General features: G+C 39.6%; 1 protein-coding gene across 2 annotated transcripts in view; it reads left to right on the forward strand.

Annotated features, from left to right (window-relative positions):
- ccdc13 (coiled-coil domain containing 13) overlaps positions 1–19,291 on the forward strand; it is a 108,805-nt gene that overhangs the window by 13,405 nt on the left and 76,109 nt on the right. For both annotated transcript variants that reach the window (XM_069914904.1, XM_069914905.1), the window contains exon 2: positions 6,558–6,706. In XM_069914904.1, coding sequence (XP_069771005.1) covers positions 6,558–6,706 — 149 coding nt within the window. The remainder of the gene's footprint in view (positions 1–6,557; positions 6,707–19,291) is intronic.

Here is a 19,291-nt window from a genome sequence, read left to right on the forward strand (position 1 = left end):
AGTTAAAGAAAATAATAAGGAAATTTTTATGGAAAGGGGGGAAACCGAGGATAGCACTAGATAAATTAACAAAATGGTATAAACAAGGAGGCTTACAACTGCCAAACTTTAAAAATTATTATAGAGCCGCACAATTAAGATACCTATCAGATTTTTATCAAACAAGGGAAAAGCCAGATTGGACTAGATTAGAATTAGATAAAATAGGGGAAAAGATACCTGAACACATATTATATAAATGGGATGAAAAATTGGTACAACATAGAAGTTCTCCAGTATTATATCATCTACTCAATATTTGGAAGAAGATTCATGTAGAAAGAAATAAAACAAATTATCAATTACCAAAACTAATATTGACGCAAAATAAGTTACTCCCTTTTACAATAGATAACCTTTCCTTTAGAGAATGGGAGAAAAAAGGGATCAAAAGAATAGAAAATTGTTTTTCAGGAAATAGATTATTATCCTTTGAACAAATGAAAGATAAATACAATATAACTCAAGATACAGTGCTGGCATATTACCAATTGAGATCCTACTTGAAGGACAAATTAGGAAGCAGTCTGAGTTTACCAGAGGGAAGTAACTTTGAATATGTGATTACAGATACAATGATAATCAAAAGATTTATAACAAATATGTATATTAAGCTGCAAGAAAAGGAGAATGAGGAAACAAATGGTAAAACTAAACAAAAATGGGAACAAGATTTAAATATAAAGATAAAGAAGGAAACATGGGAGAAGTTATGTTCTGGAACGATGAGAAATACAATAAATACGAGGTTACGTATGATACAATATAACTGGATACACAGGCTATACATTACACCTCAAAAGTTAAATAAATGGGACCCAACAGTATCTGATAGATGTTTTCGATGTAAAAAAGAAATGAGAACAACAATTCATGCAATCTGGACATGTGAGAAAGTAGAAAAATTTTGTGAAGATCTAAACCAAATATTAAATAAAATTACAGAAAGCAATATACCAAAGAATCCAGAGATCTTCCTCCTAAGTAACATAAAAAACAAAGAATTTGGAATTGATTTGGATGATGCACAAAAAAGATTTGTTAAGATAGCTCTAGCCGTAGCAAAAAAATGTATTATGTCAACCTGGAAATCGGAAGATAATTTGAAAATACAACAATGGTATATTGAAATGAATAAATGTATTCCATTAGAAAAAATAACATATAGTTTAAGAAATAATATTGAAATATTTGAACAAATATGGGAGCCTTACATGAAACATAATAGCGAAAACCTACTGGGGACATTCACTACCTAAATTAACGAAAGGAGAAGGAAATGAAAAGAATTGACTCAGTGGAATTTCTTGTTTATTTTTATTGAATGACAACATTGTTTGACTGGTTTAATGTATCCTAGATTTTGTACTTTAAATGGACGGGAGGGGGGAGGTAGGGAGGGTGGGATGGGAGGAGGGGGGGGGAGAAAATGGCACTGTATATATTTGAAAAGGAAAAAGTATGTATCATGGTTAATGTGTTTTATGGTGTGAAAAATAAAAAATTTAAAAAATTTAAAATAAAAAAAAAAGAGAGAGGCTGTTGTTTTGGCACCATACCACTAGACTTTCTGTCTCTTTCTAGTATTCTGGAGTGACAGTCATCCAGTGTGCAAACAGGTCTTTCAACCCATCTTGCTCTTGCCAACCCAAATACTCCACCCACCCTACTCCTGCCTACAAATGGCCCATATCCTTCTAAACCTATCCTATCCATTGATCCATCCAAATGTTTCTCAATAGTACCTGCTTCAACCATCTTCTCTGGCAGATTGTTCCATACACCCACCACCCTCTGGGTACAAAAGTTACCCCTCAGGTTCCTATTAAATCTCTTCCCCTTACCTTAAGCCAATGTCCTCTGATTCTCAAGACACCCTACTCTGGAAAAAAGCTAGGCATCTCATGATTTTGTACACCTCTTTGTGATCATCCCTCATCCTCCTGCATGCCCAGAAATAAAGCCCTAGCCTGCATAACCTCTCCCTATAGTTCAGATCCATAGATCTTGGAACATGCTTGTAAATCTTCTTTGCATCCTCTCCAGCTTCACAAATCTTTCCTGCACCATGATTCAGATTCTTTTATTGTCATGTAATAGAAAGGATGTAATATTACACAAAACTTTATTTAGTCTGCCATAAGGCAAAATTCTCCATTTGCTAAAGTTGCCTGGCATCCCTTTCAGTAATGGAAATGGAAGCAAAATAGAGTCCATTCAGAGTCACTGAGTGTCTGTGGATTTGCATCCAGTGCTCCCACAGCCTCAAGAGCCATACAGTCTTCAATCCAAACCACTGAAACCTGAGCTCTAGTTCCAAACCACCGACATGATCAGGAAGCCTTCAGCACCCAAGGTCCCACATCCCAGCACCCTCTCGGATCCCAGGTCAATACCTAGTATCCCTTCAGCCCCATGCCAGCACCCTCTTGCATCCCAGTTCCGATATCTGGTACCTCTTCATCCCCACCCCAGCATCTTTTCACATCCCAGTTCCAATCCCTGGTAACCCTCTCACATCCCTGTTCCAATACCTGGTACTTCTTCAGCCCCACCCCAGCACCCTCTCACATCCCAGTTCCAATACCTGGTACCTCTTCAGCCCCACCCCAGCACCCTCTTACATCCCAGTTCCAATACCTAGTACCTCTTCAGCCCCACCCCAGCACCCTTTCACATCCCAGTTCCGATACCTGGTACCTCTTCATCCCCACCCCAGCACCCTCTCACATCCCAGTTCCAATACCTGGTACCTCTTCATCCCTACCCCAGAACCCTCTCACATCCCAGTTCCGATACCTGGTACCTCTTCATCCCTACCCCAGCACCCTCTCACATCCCAGTTCCGATACCTGGTACCTCTTCATCCCCACCCCAGCACCCTCTCACATCCCAGTTCCGATACCTGGTACCTCTTCAGCCTCACCCCAGCACCCTCTCACATCCCAGTTCCGATACCTGGTACCTCTTCATCCCCACCCCAGCACCCACTCGCATCCCAATTTTGATACCTGGTACCTTTCAACCCCACCCCAGCACCCTCTCATATTCCAGTTGCGATACCTGGTACTTCTTCATCCCCACCCCAGCACCCTCTCACATCCCAGTTCCGATACCTGGCATCCCTTCAGCCCCACCCAGTACCCTCTCACATCCCAGTTCCGATACCTGATGCCCCTTCAGCCAGTCTCAAGCCAATTTTCAATAGTCTGTAGCCTGAGGTGAATCCTTTGACCACAAGCCGCCTGCAGCATCCGAGGATGCTTTGCCTCGAGTCGCCAAGAGTTCGCTGCCTTTTATTCAGCCACAGAGCCCCTGACTTGTGCGCTGCCGATGCCACCATTTCGTAGGGTCATCTCCTCTGCTTCTCCTCAAATGGAGGAATTCTCTCCATTTTCTGGTGCCATGAGTCAGTACTCTGCTCTCCTGGAGCCTGTTACCCTTTGAGGTCACTACTAGTACGGGCGTCACTAACCTGCCCCCAGACCCTGCGGTCGCAGGATTTTAAAATAAACCACCGTCAGCTCCTTTAACAGGCCATTTCAAGCCTGTATGGAGCTGTCACAAATAGGACTGGGCTGTAGAGCCCCGTGTAGGAGTGTCTGCTCTGCCTGGCTTCACACTAGCGGCAGCGTTGCCGTAACTGCAGCCCTGGCTGCACTGCCATTTTTTTCCACCATATTTTAGAGCTTCGTACTTGCCAAGAGCTGGTGGGTCTCAAAGGAAATTCACTACTTGACCCGCTGTGTCTTGGTCAAGGGCGCTTACCACATGATAGTACTTAGTGGTGACAATTCTATCTTGCGAATGTAGAACTGCGCCTCAGCCTGCCCAAACCAAACTTCAGGTTGAGTTGTCCAAAAGATAGACATTTTGAGCGAAACCACTGCATTATCCATGTTGGGTCCAAAATCCGTTTGGGCTTTTCGGGGTCACCAAGGTAGCAACTGTGTCACAGTGCAAAATGAAGAATGAGAAAATGGTCAGACGTGGTCGAGTCGAAGTTCAGTAAAAGCTGTTTACTTAAACAGTGGCGTGCAGCTTTTGAAATGCCTCACAAACATCTTATACAATTGCAACATGATCTCTGAACTTCTACGCTCAATACGCTAACTGATGAAGGCCAATGTGTCAAAAGCATTTTTGATCACCCTATCTAACTGTGACACTGCTTTCATGGTTATGTACCTGGATTCCTAAATCCCTATCATTCACTGTGTAGGTCTGATTTCCCAAAATTCAACACTGCACATTTCTCTGCATTAAATTTCAGCAAACTATTCCTTTGCCAACCTGCCCGAATGATTAAGAATCTGGTGCAATTTTGGCCACTGACTTCACTATCTATGGTACCAGAGACTGTGGTGTTATCTGTAAACTTGCCAGTCATGTCATGTGCGTTTGATGACAAAATGCCCAGCTCGGAACCCTGTGACACATCATTGATCACAGGCCTCCAGTACGAAAAAAACCTTAAAACATCACTCTCAGCTTTTTTCCCCTTTCTTTGGATCCTTTCTTAATTCACTATAACGCCAGCTGCATATTAATGTCCAATTCAAATTCATCTAAGTTGTGTAGATTTCTATGGGAATGAACTCTGAGCAGTATAATTCTCATTGGCTTGGACACAGTGGATGTCGTCGGTGAGGATGGGGCCAAGTAGGTCATTTTAATACAAAGTTCCTGTAATGATCCATGAATCACAGAAATATGTTTAGGGAAAAAAATTGAATTCAAATGCTTTGTTTTCACTTCCTTTTTCTGATCTTTCAAAATGCTTCACAGCCAGTCATAGTGTGATGGAAATTATAAGGGTCTGTATTCACAATCAGAAATGAATGGAACCAAACATTCCATACTAGGTTGGATAGAGGCATTGATTAACACGTTTGTGAAAAGAAGGGAACTTGCAGCTGAACTTGCTTTTACTCCTCCAGTCCTTGGGTGACTTCCAAACTCTCACTCTCCATAAACTTGTATATCCAAACCTCGGCTGCCAGCACCCTAGCGCAGGGTTTAAAACATGGTTTCTTCTCCTAATCCTTCCTCCAATTTAGAATCTGAGTTTGATGTTGGATCTGTGAAGCATCTTTACGGTTAGGGTGTAGTGTTCACACTACACAAGTGTGGAGAAGAACAACACGCACACCAAAACCTTGGAATCAAGACTGGTTTATTGTACTGGCCATCGCACTTATATGGGCCCCAGGCACTGACATCAGGGCCCTGCGTCATCGGAATGCTGGCCTGGGATTGGCCAGTGTTCCCATCACAGTTCTCCATCTTCCCGCTGTGTGGGATGGCACCCGGGTCGATGGCCAGTGTCACCCCCAGGTCCACACAGTCGCCGCATTCGTTGGCCATTTTGTGGGCTGGTCTGCGTCTCCGTGTGTGGGCCACTACATGACCTCCTGTCCCGAACTGATGATCGGGTCATTTTCTGTTAACTTGGGTAGTCTGCCCCTGTGTCGCGGTGGAGGAGTGGGAGACTGGCTCTTTACAGTCCAGATATGCCAGTTTCAGGTGGTCAACAGTAAAAGTCTCCTCCTTACCGCCGATGTCAAGGATGAATATGAAACCATTATCCCTGATGACCCTGTAAGCCACTTACAGGGTTGTTGTTGGGGTGGCTGGTGTGCACCCCTTTGCACAAACACGTACAGACAAGTCTTTAAGTCCCTGGGGATGTTATGTTTGGGTTGGCCATGTGGTGGGTGTTGCCATGAGACCAGGAACCCCAGTTTTCACCCTGTTCTCAAGGCTTGTGGCAGGATCTTCCAGACATTTATCAGGGGCCCGGAACTCACCCGGAATGGTTAGGGGTGCATTGTAGACCATCTCTGCCACCGAGGCATTGAAGTCTTCCTTTGGCATGGTACGTATCCCCAGCAGGACCCAAGGCTGTTCATTCACCCAGTTGGAACCCTTGCTCACTAAGGCTGCCTTGAGGTACCTGTAAAACCGCTCCACCAACCCATGGACCTGAGGGACACATGCCAACTTAAGAATTGTGTCCTAATCCACATCTGATATAGTCAAATTTAATCCTGTTCCCAAGCATTTTTGATTTTAACTGACAAAGTCTGATTTAAACATAACAATTTCTCATAAGTAATAGATATTAAACGTTTTTGGTCTTGAATGTTGATCATTCTGTTTTTCTAACCATTAATGTTGCTTGACTTGCTGAGTTCTTTTGGCTCATTTTTCAATGTGGACTTGCTTGGGAGAATGTAAGAAGTGATAATTACAGATAAGGAAACACAGGCTTTTTAAAACAACATATATCATCTTGTTCATTCAGTAAGTGGGAGAAAAGTCATGAGGTGAATTTCCAAATAATTTTAAGATCCACACCTCAGGGAAGTTCAGACTGATTTGATGCAGTACTGACAATACTCAGCAGTTCAGGCACCATTTGTGGAAAGGACAGGGTTGCTTTGTTGGGGTTAATGAAATGGGTCTGAGTTGACAGAGGGCCTGTGTTTGTAGTGAGCAATGGTTGAATTTTCCAGCTTCTTGGAAAATGAGAATGAACTGCTGCAAGAACAAATCCTGGAATTGAGGAATGAGAATGGCAGGCTCTACAAACTCCTCAGTGAGAGGGATTTTGAAATCAAATACCTGAAGAAGAAGAGGGAGGAAGATCGACTCGCCCTGGCAGGTAAATAAGAAGCCAGGTAGTTTGGGTGCTCAGAGCATGTGGGTAATTCTGATTCCATGAATTGCTCAGGAAGAAAGGAGACCACACACCCCCACCCCCATGCCCTCTGCCCATCTCCTTCCAAGGGTCTGTGTGCATGTGTGGTGAGAAGGGAATAGGTGATAGTGCATTTTGTAAACAGTAAGGATGGGCTCCTTGCACTAGGCTGGTAGTCTGAAGATCAGCTTTGTTAAATATAAAAGTTTGGCAAGAATCTAAACATGCTTTAGTCAGAACATTAGCTAAAAGGCATTATCATAACTATCTAGAATGGAATTCTAGGTTAGCATGGGGTAGTAGCACAGTTAGTGTAACAGTTAATGCAACATTATTACAGTGTTTGAATCTATCTGGAAGGTGCTTGTATGTTCTATACATATGTGCTTGAGTTTCTTCCAGGTGCTCCAGTTTCTTCCTATATTCCAAATGTGTGTGGGTTTAGTTGGTTAATTGGTCACATTGCCCAGACTGAGACCACCCAGAATCAAAGGAATAATGCTTTATATTTCATTTGGGCACCATCCAATCAGATTGAATTAACATCAACCTCTAGTTTCTATCTGCACCTTTCTCCCCACCCCCCCCCCCCAAACCTCCAGTCTCTCCCCTATCCCTATGTCTCCTTTCCTCTAGCTCTCTTTCCCTCCAGCTCTTCAATCACAGAGCCACCACTCCCCCAATGTTTTCACCTTTCCTCTCCTGCCCTATCCACGTCCAATTATGGCCTTTTGCCTGTTGATCTGTGCTCCTCCCCCTGCCCTTTCTTCCCCCTCTCCCCCCCCCAATCTTTTTGTTCAGATGCTTATCTGCTTTTTTTTTCACGCCTTGAAGAAGGGCTCAGACCCAAAATGTCAATTATATATCTTTACCTCTTATGGATGCTGCTTGACTTGCTCAGTTCCTCCACCATTTTTTCTAAAATCAGAGTTGTTTGCAGACTTTCATGTTTCACACTTGAATATTATGTGCTTTAATCCTGACTAATTAACAATATTCACAAGATTCAGCCCATTGAGTCTGCTCCAAAAATCCACCCAGACCTAAACTGTTCTCACAGTTAGTTTCAATTTCTGGCCTTTTCCCCCATATCCCTTGATAACTTGGCTAATTAGATACCTATCAATTTCCCCCTTAAACTCCCCCAATGATCGGGCCTCTACAGCTGTATGTGACAATGAATTCCACAAATCCACAACCCTCTGGCTAAAGAAATTTCTCATCATCTTTGTTTCAAATGGGTACCTTCTAATTCTAAGACTGTGCCCTCTTGTCCCAAATTTACCCACCAAGGGAAATATCTTATTCACGTCTTCTTTTCCAATCCTTTCAGCATTCAAAATGTTTCTATGAGATCTCCTCTCGTTCTTCTGTACTCCATTGAATACAGTCCAAGAGCCGCCGAACGCTCCTCATATGTTAGCCCTGTCATTCTAGGTAAATCCTGGTAAATCATCGACATTATTACACCCCGACATTATTACACCCTTCTAAGATAAGGGGCCCAAAACTGCATACTTTACTCCAAATTAGGTCTCACCAGTGCCCCCCATTGATCCTCATCAACACCTTTTAACTTTGAAATGAATGCTAACATAGCGTTTGCTTTCTTATTGCCAATTTAGGTGGTTAATATCCTGCATGAGGAGCCCTTAGTCCCTTTGCACTTCTGAATTTTGAATTTTCTCCCCATCCAAATAATAATAATCTGCCTGTTTATTTCCTCTTCCAAAATGTAAAGCTGTACATTTCTCAATATTGTATTTTATCTACCATTTCTTTGCCCCCTCTCCTAAGCTGCCCAAGTCTCTCTGCAACCTTTTGGTTTCTTCAATACTTCCTACTCCACCACTTATCTTGGTGTCATCTTACCCACAAAACCATTCACTCCATAATCTAAATCATCAATATACACTGTAAAAAGAAGCGTCCCCACATGGCCCCCTGCAGAACGCCACAGTAACCGGCAACCAACAAGAGCAGGATCTCTTTATTGCCACCCTTTGCTTTCTGCCTATCAGCCAATGCTCCACCTTTCCTGTAATTCCAGGGACTCTCATCTTATTAAAGCAGCCTTTTATACGGCATCTTATCAAAGGCCTTTTGAAAATCCAAATACACAACATCCACAGCCTCTTCCTTGTCCATTCTACTTGAGATTTCCTCAAAAAAAATTCCATTAGGTTGGTCAGGCAGGATCTTCCCTTCATGAAACCATGCTGGTTTGGACCTATCATGCCATACACCTCTAGGTATTTCATAGTCTCATCCTTGAGGCTCGACTCCAATAACTTTACAACTACCGACGTCAGACTAATGGGCCTATAATTTCCTTTTTTCTGCTTTCCTCCTTTCTTAAACTGCAGAACTGCATCCTCCAGAACCATGCCAGAGTTTATTGATTTCTGGAAAATCAATTCCAATGCCTCCACAATCTTTAAAGCCAACTCCTTCAGAACCTGTGTGTGCGCACCTCATCCAGTCCGGGAGACACCTATCTTTAGTCCATTCAGTTTACTCAGCACTATCTCTTGAGTAATCCTGACTGTACTTAATTCTATTCCCTGAACTTCTGACTATCAGGTATATTGCTATGGTCTTCTTCAGTGAAGACTGATGCAAAATACTCATCGAGTTCCTCTGCCATCTCTTTGTTACATTATAATATCTCCAGCATCATTTTCAATCTACCCATGTCTCTCTTTCACTCTTTATATATTTAAAAAAACTCTTAGTTATTTGCCATCTTCCTTTCATAATTTATCTGTTCTTAATAAGTTTCTTTGTCTCTTTCTGTAAGTTTTTAAGTTTCCCAGTCCTCTGTTTTTTCACTAATTTTTGTTTCCTTGTATACCCTCCCTTTTGCTTTTATTTTAGCCTTAACCTCTCTTGTTAGCCACATATGTGCTATTGTTCCATTCATAATTTTCTTTTTTCTTGGAATATATCTATTCTGCACTTTATTTCTTGTAGAAATATCAACCAATTCTGCTCTGCCATGCCTCCATCTCGTCAACTTGGGCCAGTTCCTCTCTCATACCACTGTAATTTCCTTTATTCCATTGAAATATTGACACATCTGACATCAGCTTTGCTTCTTCAAATTTGAAACTGAACTCTATCATATTATGATCACTACTTCCTATGGGTTCCATTACCTTTAATTCCCTAATCACCTCAGGTTCATTACACATTACCCAATCCAAAACCGCCAATCCCCTGGCGGAATGATCAACAAGCTGCTCCAAAAAGCCATCCCACAGGCATTCTACAAACTCTCTCTCCTGAGATCCACTACCTTCCTGACTTTTCCAATTGCCTTTCATGTTAAAATCCCCCATGCTGATAACATTGAAGGAGATAAGTTTGGTTTAAGTTAAATTTAATCCTTGGTAGATTCAAACTGATACAAAAATACCCAGCAATTAATTTTGTCTCTGCATTCCCCTTTACTCAAGGAGTTCCTCCACATGGTCCCTCTGATAACTATATTCCATATCTTTAATTGTTAAAAATACATGGTCACTGCCTTTACATATATAACCTTCCTCTTCTTTTTCATTAGCTTCTCATGCTGTGTCACCATCATTTAGAGTAATCTCCTCCGATTCTCCTCTTCATATGGGGACTGTTCATGCCCTGCGCCAGTCCTCAGATTGCCTGGTCGGTAACCCCTCAAGGTCACTGTTGAACACAAACACTGCCATCTTGGGCCCAGACCCTGCGGTTGCAGGATTTTAAAATAAACCACTATCGGCTCCACCATTAAAAGCCTGTTTGCAGTCATCAGACTGGGCAGTGGAACCCTGCAGAGGAGGGCTATGTCTCTGCTCCCTGTTCTCTATAGGTCTGCAGCAGGTCTGATAGTTACTTTCTTGAATTTTGTTTTAAATTATTTATTTTAAAGACTCCTGCAAATCCAAGAAAACAATATGGTACATTTTCCATCTGCACAATATAATTCAAAAGAACCCAGAATTTTCCACTCCCCTTCCCTTATTCCCTCCCTCGCTTCTCCCGTAACTTATACAGATACACAAATACCTAAGAAAAGCAACATGTTATTAGACCCCAAGTATTAAACAAATAATAAAAGGAGGTGGATAAACAATGAAAATTAGAATAAAAATTAAAACTAAAACACACCTCGTCTGTGCCACACTCACCAATTCACTCCTTTATATACCTAGAGGGATGTTTTTTTCCCCCCTTATTACTCAAATCTCAAGGGTCATAAAGGGAGGGAGGGTGGACATACCTCATATTTTCACACCTATGTGCTTCAGATATGGCTGCCACGCTTCAACGAATGTGTCATACTCCTTCCTGAAGTTATATATAATTTCTCCAAGGGAATCCTGCATTTCCACATTCCATCATGCAATACTAAGCTGAGAGTTGGACTTCCATGGAACCGCTAAACACTTCCTAGTTACCGACAAGGTGACCTTCACAAACTGAATTTGCTGTTTGGACAGTCTAAACTGTATTTCCCCAATATCTCCAGAAGGTACAATTTTGGATCCTGTGAAAAATCCACTTTTGTACATTTTTTCAGAATGTCCCCCAATCCCCCTGTTACAAGCCCAGAGGGCCCCAAAACCCAGCAGCAACAGAAATTCACCAAGACAAATGGTTACTTAAACAAAAGTTACTTTTAATTATCTTTCAACATAAAAACAGGATCAAACTTTAACTGATTACTATTAACCTAACTTAACCCCTTTCTAGTTGTAAGCACACATTTATGTAATGTGTGTGTAAATTCAGAAAAGTTATTTGAATCACTGTCCAATTTCACTTCTCATTCTTCCAAGTTCACTGGATGCAGGCAATTCTTATACAGTGCATAGAATGTAACATTTATGAATTTCACCAGGCTTTGGTGCTTGAAAGGCAAATGGTTACTGCTCAGGAAGGTTCTTGTTGGTTTTCAGAAAGAGGATTTGTTTGTCACTGGACACAAACTGATTCTTTCTAATCTGCTACGTCAGTGTCTTGCCGAAGAAACTTACCCCATCAGGGTTTTCCAGATGATAACCTCTTTCTTTCAGGTCACCACAGAGTGCCTTTTTGTTTCTCTTATTTCAAGTGAAACATTAGGCAGCCAGTCCTCTCCTCTTGTATGGACCACAAGGGCTTTGACCAGGCTGAATTAAGAACTCACAACCAGTCTTCAAAGTGGGGTTTTTCCACAAGCTTGCCAGCTTGTCCTGTTCCAGTCCCAGCTGCTGCTGCTGAACTGTAGAACTGAATTCTCTCTCTCTCTCTCTCTCTCTCTCTCTCTCTCTCTCTCTCTCTCTTCTCTCTCACTGCTTACAAAACAACATGACCCTCTTAGAATAGCAAACTGCACTCAGACAGCCTGCAGCTCTGGACCTAAACTGTAAAACTGCAGAACTGAATTCTCTCTCTCTCTCCCTCTCAGAGGAAAGCCTGTTTGACTCTCACTGCTTGCAAAACCGTATGTCCATCTTAGAATGGAAAACTGCACTCAGACAGCCTGTAGCTCCAAACGTAATCCTCCGAGTTCTTTCATCTGTTGCTTTCCAAACAACAATCCATTAGTGAAGTCACTTGGGCACCCTTCAAAGTTTTTGCAAAGTCTCTCAGAGCCAGCCCTGTCTGGCTTGAGCAGAGTTCCAGTATTTTAAATGAGATCTGTTTTGAAGTGTTTGTGTGACCTACCCTAAAAAACCTGCCACAATTTATCTCCTTTAAAACATATCTATATACAATATAAAACATAACATATGTCACACTTTTCCCCTCTTGAATTAAAATCCAGTTATAATTAAACTGACTTTAAAATCACTAAAGATATAACAATATACATGATAGCATGTTGTAACAATGTAGTCCAATGTTGATAGTATATATTTATATACATGATCAATTTTAACATCTTAACAATCTGCTATCACATTATTTATACCTTTGCTATGATTAATTTGCTTATTTTATTCTTGTAATATTAAACTTCAGTTTAACAATCTTCTGTTTTTATTCTTCATTTTATTCAAAAATACCAGACGATTGTGGTCAGTAAATATCACAATTGGTTCATGAGAGGTACTGAGATATACATCAAAATTCTGCAGAACAAATATTATAGACAACACTTCCTTCTCAATAGTGGAATAGTTCCTTTGATGAACATTGAATGTTTTTTTAAATGTAGGCAACTGGATGGTCAATTTCATTATGTTTTTGCAATAAAACTGCACCTGCTGCTCCCTCACTGGCATCCACTGCTCAAGAAAATGGTCTGTCAAAATCAGGAAATTTTAAAACAGGGTAATGGCATAGCATCTCCTTTAAATTTTGTAAAGCTCTCTGACAAACTTTCACTGCTTTCTTGCCATTGGGAATAGGAAATTCAGAAATTGCATTCACCTTAGCTTTAATAGGTGCAACTTTGCCATGACCAACTACATTGACCTAAGTATGTTAAGTAGCATTTGCAAATTGATTTTTTGCTCAATTAACAGTTAAGTTTGCTTTGGATAATCTTGCAAACAATTTGTACAATTCCCTTAGATGTTTTTTCCATGTGTCACTTTTTGTGACCAAGTCATCAATATAAACATCTGTATGTGTTAACCCTTGGATTGCTGAATTAATCATCCTTTCGAATGTTGCAGGGGCATTTTTCATGCCAAAAGGTAACACATTATACTCATATAAACCAGATGGAGTTACAAAAGCTGAAATATTCTTTCCTCTTTCAGTTAGAGGCACACACCAATAACCCTTCAACAAATCCAACTTAGTAAGAAATTTAGCTTTCCTAATTTTATCAATAAACTCATCTATTCTCAGAATAGGATAAGCATTTGTTTTAGTTATTGAATTAACCTTCCTGTAATCTGTACAGAACCTAACAGTTCCATCTGGTTTAGGTACAGAACACAAGGAGAACTCCAATCTGAGTTTGAAGGTCTAATAATATCATTTTTCAACATATATTTCACCTCCTGATCCATGATTTTACTCTTCTAAATGTTTATTCTATATGGGTGTTGTTTTATGGGACTTGCCTCCTCCACATCCACATCGTGATAAATCACTGACATCCTTTTTGGAACATTAGGAAACAAATGTACATATTTCAAAATTAATTCTTTCATCTGCATCTGTTCTTGTGATTTAAGATGGCCTAACTTTCCCTCCAAATTTTCCAATATTGGTGCATTAGACAGGCGCACAGGAACCATGGTTTCTTTAATGTTACCCTCACAAGATTCTGTTTCCATAATCTTATGATCCATAACTTCCTCAAACCTGTCAACAACTAACACCTCTGATACAGATTGTTCTCCAGTACCCTTATTCTCATAATTAGGTTTCAACATATTTATATGACAAACCTGAGTTTTATTCCCTCGATCTGGAGTATTAACAACATAGTTAACATCATTCAGTTTTGATTTAACTACATACGGTCCAGAAAATTTAGCTCTCAAAGGATTGTCATGTGTTGGGAACAAAATTAAAACTTTACTTCCTGTCTTAAAATTCCTCACTTGAGCTTTCCCGTCAAATAAATGCTTCATTTTACCCTGAGCCATTTCTAAATTCTCTTGAGCCAACTTTGTAACCTCTCTTTACATTTAGAAACAGAAGTCCAACTGCACATCCACTGTTCTTTTATCAGCATTAAAACTCCTCTAATCTGATGTCCAAACTCAATTTCAAAAGGGCTGAAACCTAATGAATCCTTCACAGGCTCCCTTGCTGCAAATAACAATAAATGAATATCTTCGTCCCAATCTTTCCCATTCTCCAGACAATAAATCCTCATCATATTTTTAAGAGTAGTATGAAATCTTTCCAAAGCTCCCTGAGTTTCAGGATGATTTGTAGATGAAGTCATCTGTTTTATTCCCAACTCATAAATTAACTGCTGAAACAACCCAGACATAAAGTTAGATCCTTGATCATTCTGGATCTTTTTAGGTAATCCAAAAAACTGAAAAATCTTTCCAAAGCCTTTACCACTGTTTTGGCTTTAATATTCTTTAATGGTATACCTTCTGGAAATCTCGACGCTGTACACATAATTGTTAAGAAATACTGATTCCCAGTTTTTGGCAAAGGACCTACACAATCCACAATAACCCTAGTGAAAGGTTCCCCAACAACAGGAATAATTTGCAATGGAGCCACTGGAGGACCGTGGTTAGACTTCCCCACAAACTGACAAAAGTGACATGTCTGGCACTAATTTACAACATCCTTCCTCAAACCAGGTCAGAAAAATTGTCTAAAAATCTTATTTATGGTTTTCTTTACACCAAGATTACCACCAAAAGGCATACTGTGGTCTAGATTTAAAATTTAATTCTGGTAATTTCTAGGAATTACCACCTGATGAATCACCCCCCCCCCCCCCCACTCTTCATTAGCAGGAATATCAAGAGGTCTCCATTTCCTCATCAACAATTCACCCTTCAAGTAATATCCACAAGCCATTTTTTAAAAATCTCCTATTCACTTACTGTTTTGTCCCTTAAGTTAATAAGATCTGTATCTGTTCTTTGTTACTGAATTAACTCTTTCCTTGACAAAGAGAAACCTTTACTCTCACAATTAACCTGCTCTTTCAAGACTATTTCAGACTCACTGGGCAAGTCTCTATCAACTGGATCTTCCTCAGCTCTCATCATTTTCTTAGACAAAGACCATGTTACAGCACATGCAGGATATATCTCACAATCCTCCTTAACGTCATCCTTACTTGGCTGATTGGTTAATCTCAAAACTGATTCAACTTTATCCTCTGCCAAATCATTCCCTAATAAAAATGAGACTCCCTTCATGGGTAACTTTGAAATTACTCGAACTACAACAGGTCCTTTAACTAATTCTGAATTCAGCACTATGTTGTGAAGAGATATTGACTCTACCTCACTTCCAACACCTTTAATCAAAGTCATCTCCCCGTGTCAGTCTCTTGATCAAGAGTTAAAACATTTTCCAACAATAGTGACTGTGCAGCTCCAGTTTATCTAAGAATTTTAACTGGAGCCTGTGATTAGCCCTCATCAAAAGGAGGAACTAGATTTACTGCTCGACTAGCCAAAAACCTCTCCCCAGGAGTTACAGCCTCCATTCTCTTACCTCCCTCCATCTCAATTTTTAACTTCTCTAATTGAAGCTGTCTGTCCCTTTCAATCTTTACCAAGACATTTTTTGTCTTTCATCCTCCTCCCTTCATTTTTCAGACTCCTCTGCCTCATTTTTTTTGTTTCTGCAACTCAAAGTTCCATTTCTTTCTTTCTTCTAACACCCTCCATTTCTCCATTTCTAATTGCAACTCAACAGATCTATCCTCCAGAAAATTTTCTGAAGTATTTTTCAACAAATTTTTCCTCACCTATATAATATTTCACTATAATCCTCTACATTTGTATTTTCCTCATTCAATGCTTGACTTCAGTCAGCTTAAATGCTTTAGAAATAACCATCAGTTCCTCTTTTCTCTTGTTACAAAAATGCATTGCTGCTATTTTTCCACATGCAAACTTTTAAATTAGCTTGAAAAAAACAATGAACTAATAAATCACAAAAACTCCAAAAGTTTAAGATCCCAAACCTCGAATTTTCAATCCGAAAGGACAAGCCCCTAAAATGTTATGAGCCAAGAGGATCCCAAAACCCAGCAGCAACCGAAATTCACCAAGACAAATGGTTACTTAAACAAAAGTTGCTTTTAATTATCTTTAAACATGAAAACAGGATCAAACTTTAACTTATTTAACTTTAACTTATTACTAACTTAACCACCTTCTAATTCTAAGCCCACGTGTATGAAATGAGTGAGTAAGTTTAGCAAAATTCTTTGGTTCACAGTCCAATCTCACTTCCCACTCCTCCAAGTTCACTGGTTGCAGGCAATTCTTATACTGTGCACAGATTGTAACATTTATGAATTTCACCAGGCTTTGGTGCTTGAAAGGTAAATGGTCACTGCTCAGGAAGGCTCTTGTCGGTTTTCAGAAAGAGAATTTGTTGGTCACTGGACACAAACTGATTCCTTCTAATCAGCTACGTCAGTGTCTTGCTGAAGAAACTTGCCTCATCAGGGTTTTCCAGATGATAACCTCTTTCTTTCAGGTCACCACAGAGTGCCTTTTTGTTTCTCTTATTTCAAGTGAAACATTAGGCAGCCAGTCCTCTCCTCTTGTATGGACCACAAGGGCTTTGACCAGGCTGAATTAAGAACTCACAACCAGTCTTCAAAATGGGATTTTTCCGCAAGCTTGCCAGCTTGCCCTGTTCCAGTCCCAACTGTTGCTGCTGAACTATAAAACTGCAGAACTGAATTCTCTCTCTCTCTCCCTCTCAGAGGAAAGCCTGTTTGACTCTCACTGCTTGCAAAACCCTATGTCCATTTTAGAATGGAAAACTGCACTCAGACAGCCTGTAGCTCCAAACGTAATCCTCCGAGTTCTTTCATCTGTTGCTTTCAAAACAACAATCCATAAGTGAAGTCTCTTGGGCACCCTTCAAAGTTTTTGCAAAGTCTCTCAGAGCCAGCCCTGTCTGGCTTGAGCAGAGTTCCAGTATTTTAAATGAGATCTGTTTTGAAGTGTTTGTATGTGACCAACCCTAAAAAACCTGCCACAATTTATCTCCTTTAAAACATATCTATATACAATTTGTGTCAGAAGGATCTCACCTTTGGACATAGCCAGATGGAGAGGACAAAGGTTCCAATCTCCATACCACATATAAAGCACATTTCCAAAATTTCTGGCTTTGATTTTTTTAATTTTTTTTATTTTTCACACTCAAACCATATTGACCAAGATACATACAGACATTTTTCTTCTTGAATATATACAGTGGCATTTTCTCCCCCATTTTCCCCCTCCCTTCCCTCCCTCCCTCACCCCCTTCCCCATTTATTTGAAGTTCAATCTATAAGATACATTAAACCCGTTAAACAATGTTGTCACTTAATAAAAATAAACAAGAAATTTTACTGAGTCAGTTCTTTTCATTGTCTTCTCCTTCTGTCATTTTAGGTGGTGGAAGTCCACGGTAGGATTTCTCTATTGTATTTCATGTATGGCTCCCATATTTGTTCGAATATTGTGATGTTATTTCTTAAATTATATGTTATTTTTTCTAATGGAATACATTTATTCATTTCTATATACCATTGTTGTATTCTCAAGTTGTCTTCTAATTTCCAGGTTGACATAATACGTTTTTTTGCTACAGCTAGGGCTATCATAACAAATCTTTTTTGTGTTCCATCCAAATCTAGTCCAAATTCTTTATTTCTTATATTGCTTAGGAGGAAGATCTCTGGTTTTTTTGGTATATTGCTTTTTGTGATTTTATTTAATATCTGGTTTAGATCTTCCCAAAAATTTTCCACTTTCTCACATGTCCAAATTGCATGAATTGTTGTTCCCGTTTCCTTTTTACAGCGAAAACATCTGTCTGATACTGTTGGGTCCAATTTATTTAACTTTTTAGGTGTGATGTATAGCCTGTGTATCCAGTTATACTGTATCATGCGTAACCTCGTGTTTATTGCATTTCTCATAGTTTCGGAGCACAGCTTTTCCCATGTTTCATTCTTTGTCTTTATGTTTAGATCTTGTTCCCATTTTTGTTTAGGTTTAGCGTTTGTTTCCTCGTTCTCCTTTTCTTGCAGTTTGATGTACATGTTTGTTACAAATTTTTAAATTATCATTGTGTTTGTAATCACATTCAAAATTGCTTTCTTCTGGTAACCTCAGATTGTTTCCCAATTTGTCCTTCAAGTAGGTTTTCAGTTGGTAGTATGCCAACACTGTATCGTGAGTTATATTATATTTATCCTTCATTTGTTCATAGGATAATAATTTATTTCCCATAAAACAAATTTCTATTCTTTTGATCCCTTTTCTCTCCCATTCTCTAAAGGAAAGGTTATCTATTGTGAAAGGGATTCGTTAATTTTGTGTCAATATTAGTTTTGGTAGTTGGTAATTTGTTTTATTCCTTTCTACATGAATCTTCTTTCAAATGTTGAGCAGATGATGCAATACCGGTGAATTGCTACGTTGCACCAATTTTTCATCCCATTTATATAGTATATGTTCAGGTATCTTCTCCCCTATTTTATCTAGTTTTAATCTGGTCCAATCTGGTTTTTCCCTTGTTTGATAAAAATCTGATAGGTATCTTAATTGTGCGGCTCTATAATAATTCTTAAAGTTTGGTAGTTATAAGCCTCCTTGTTTGTACCATTCTGTTAATTTATCTAGTGCTATCCTCGGTTTCCCCCCTTTCCATAAGAATTTCCTTATTATTTTCTTTAACTCCTTGAAGAATTTCTCTGTTAGGTGAATTGGTAATGACTGAAATAGGTATTATATCCTTGGGAATATGTTCATTTTAATACAGTTTATCCTTCCTATCAATGTTAGTGGTAAGTCTTTCCAATGCTCTAAGTCGTCTTGTAATTTTTTCAATAATGGATGATAATTTAGTGTATATAGATGGCCGAGATTTTTATTTAGATGTATACCTAGGTATCGCATTGTT

This window comes from Narcine bancroftii, chromosome 1, assembly GCF_036971445.1.
Source record: "Narcine bancroftii isolate sNarBan1 chromosome 1, sNarBan1.hap1, whole genome shotgun sequence".
NCBI lineage: Eukaryota > Metazoa > Chordata > Chondrichthyes > Torpediniformes > Narcinidae > Narcine > Narcine bancroftii.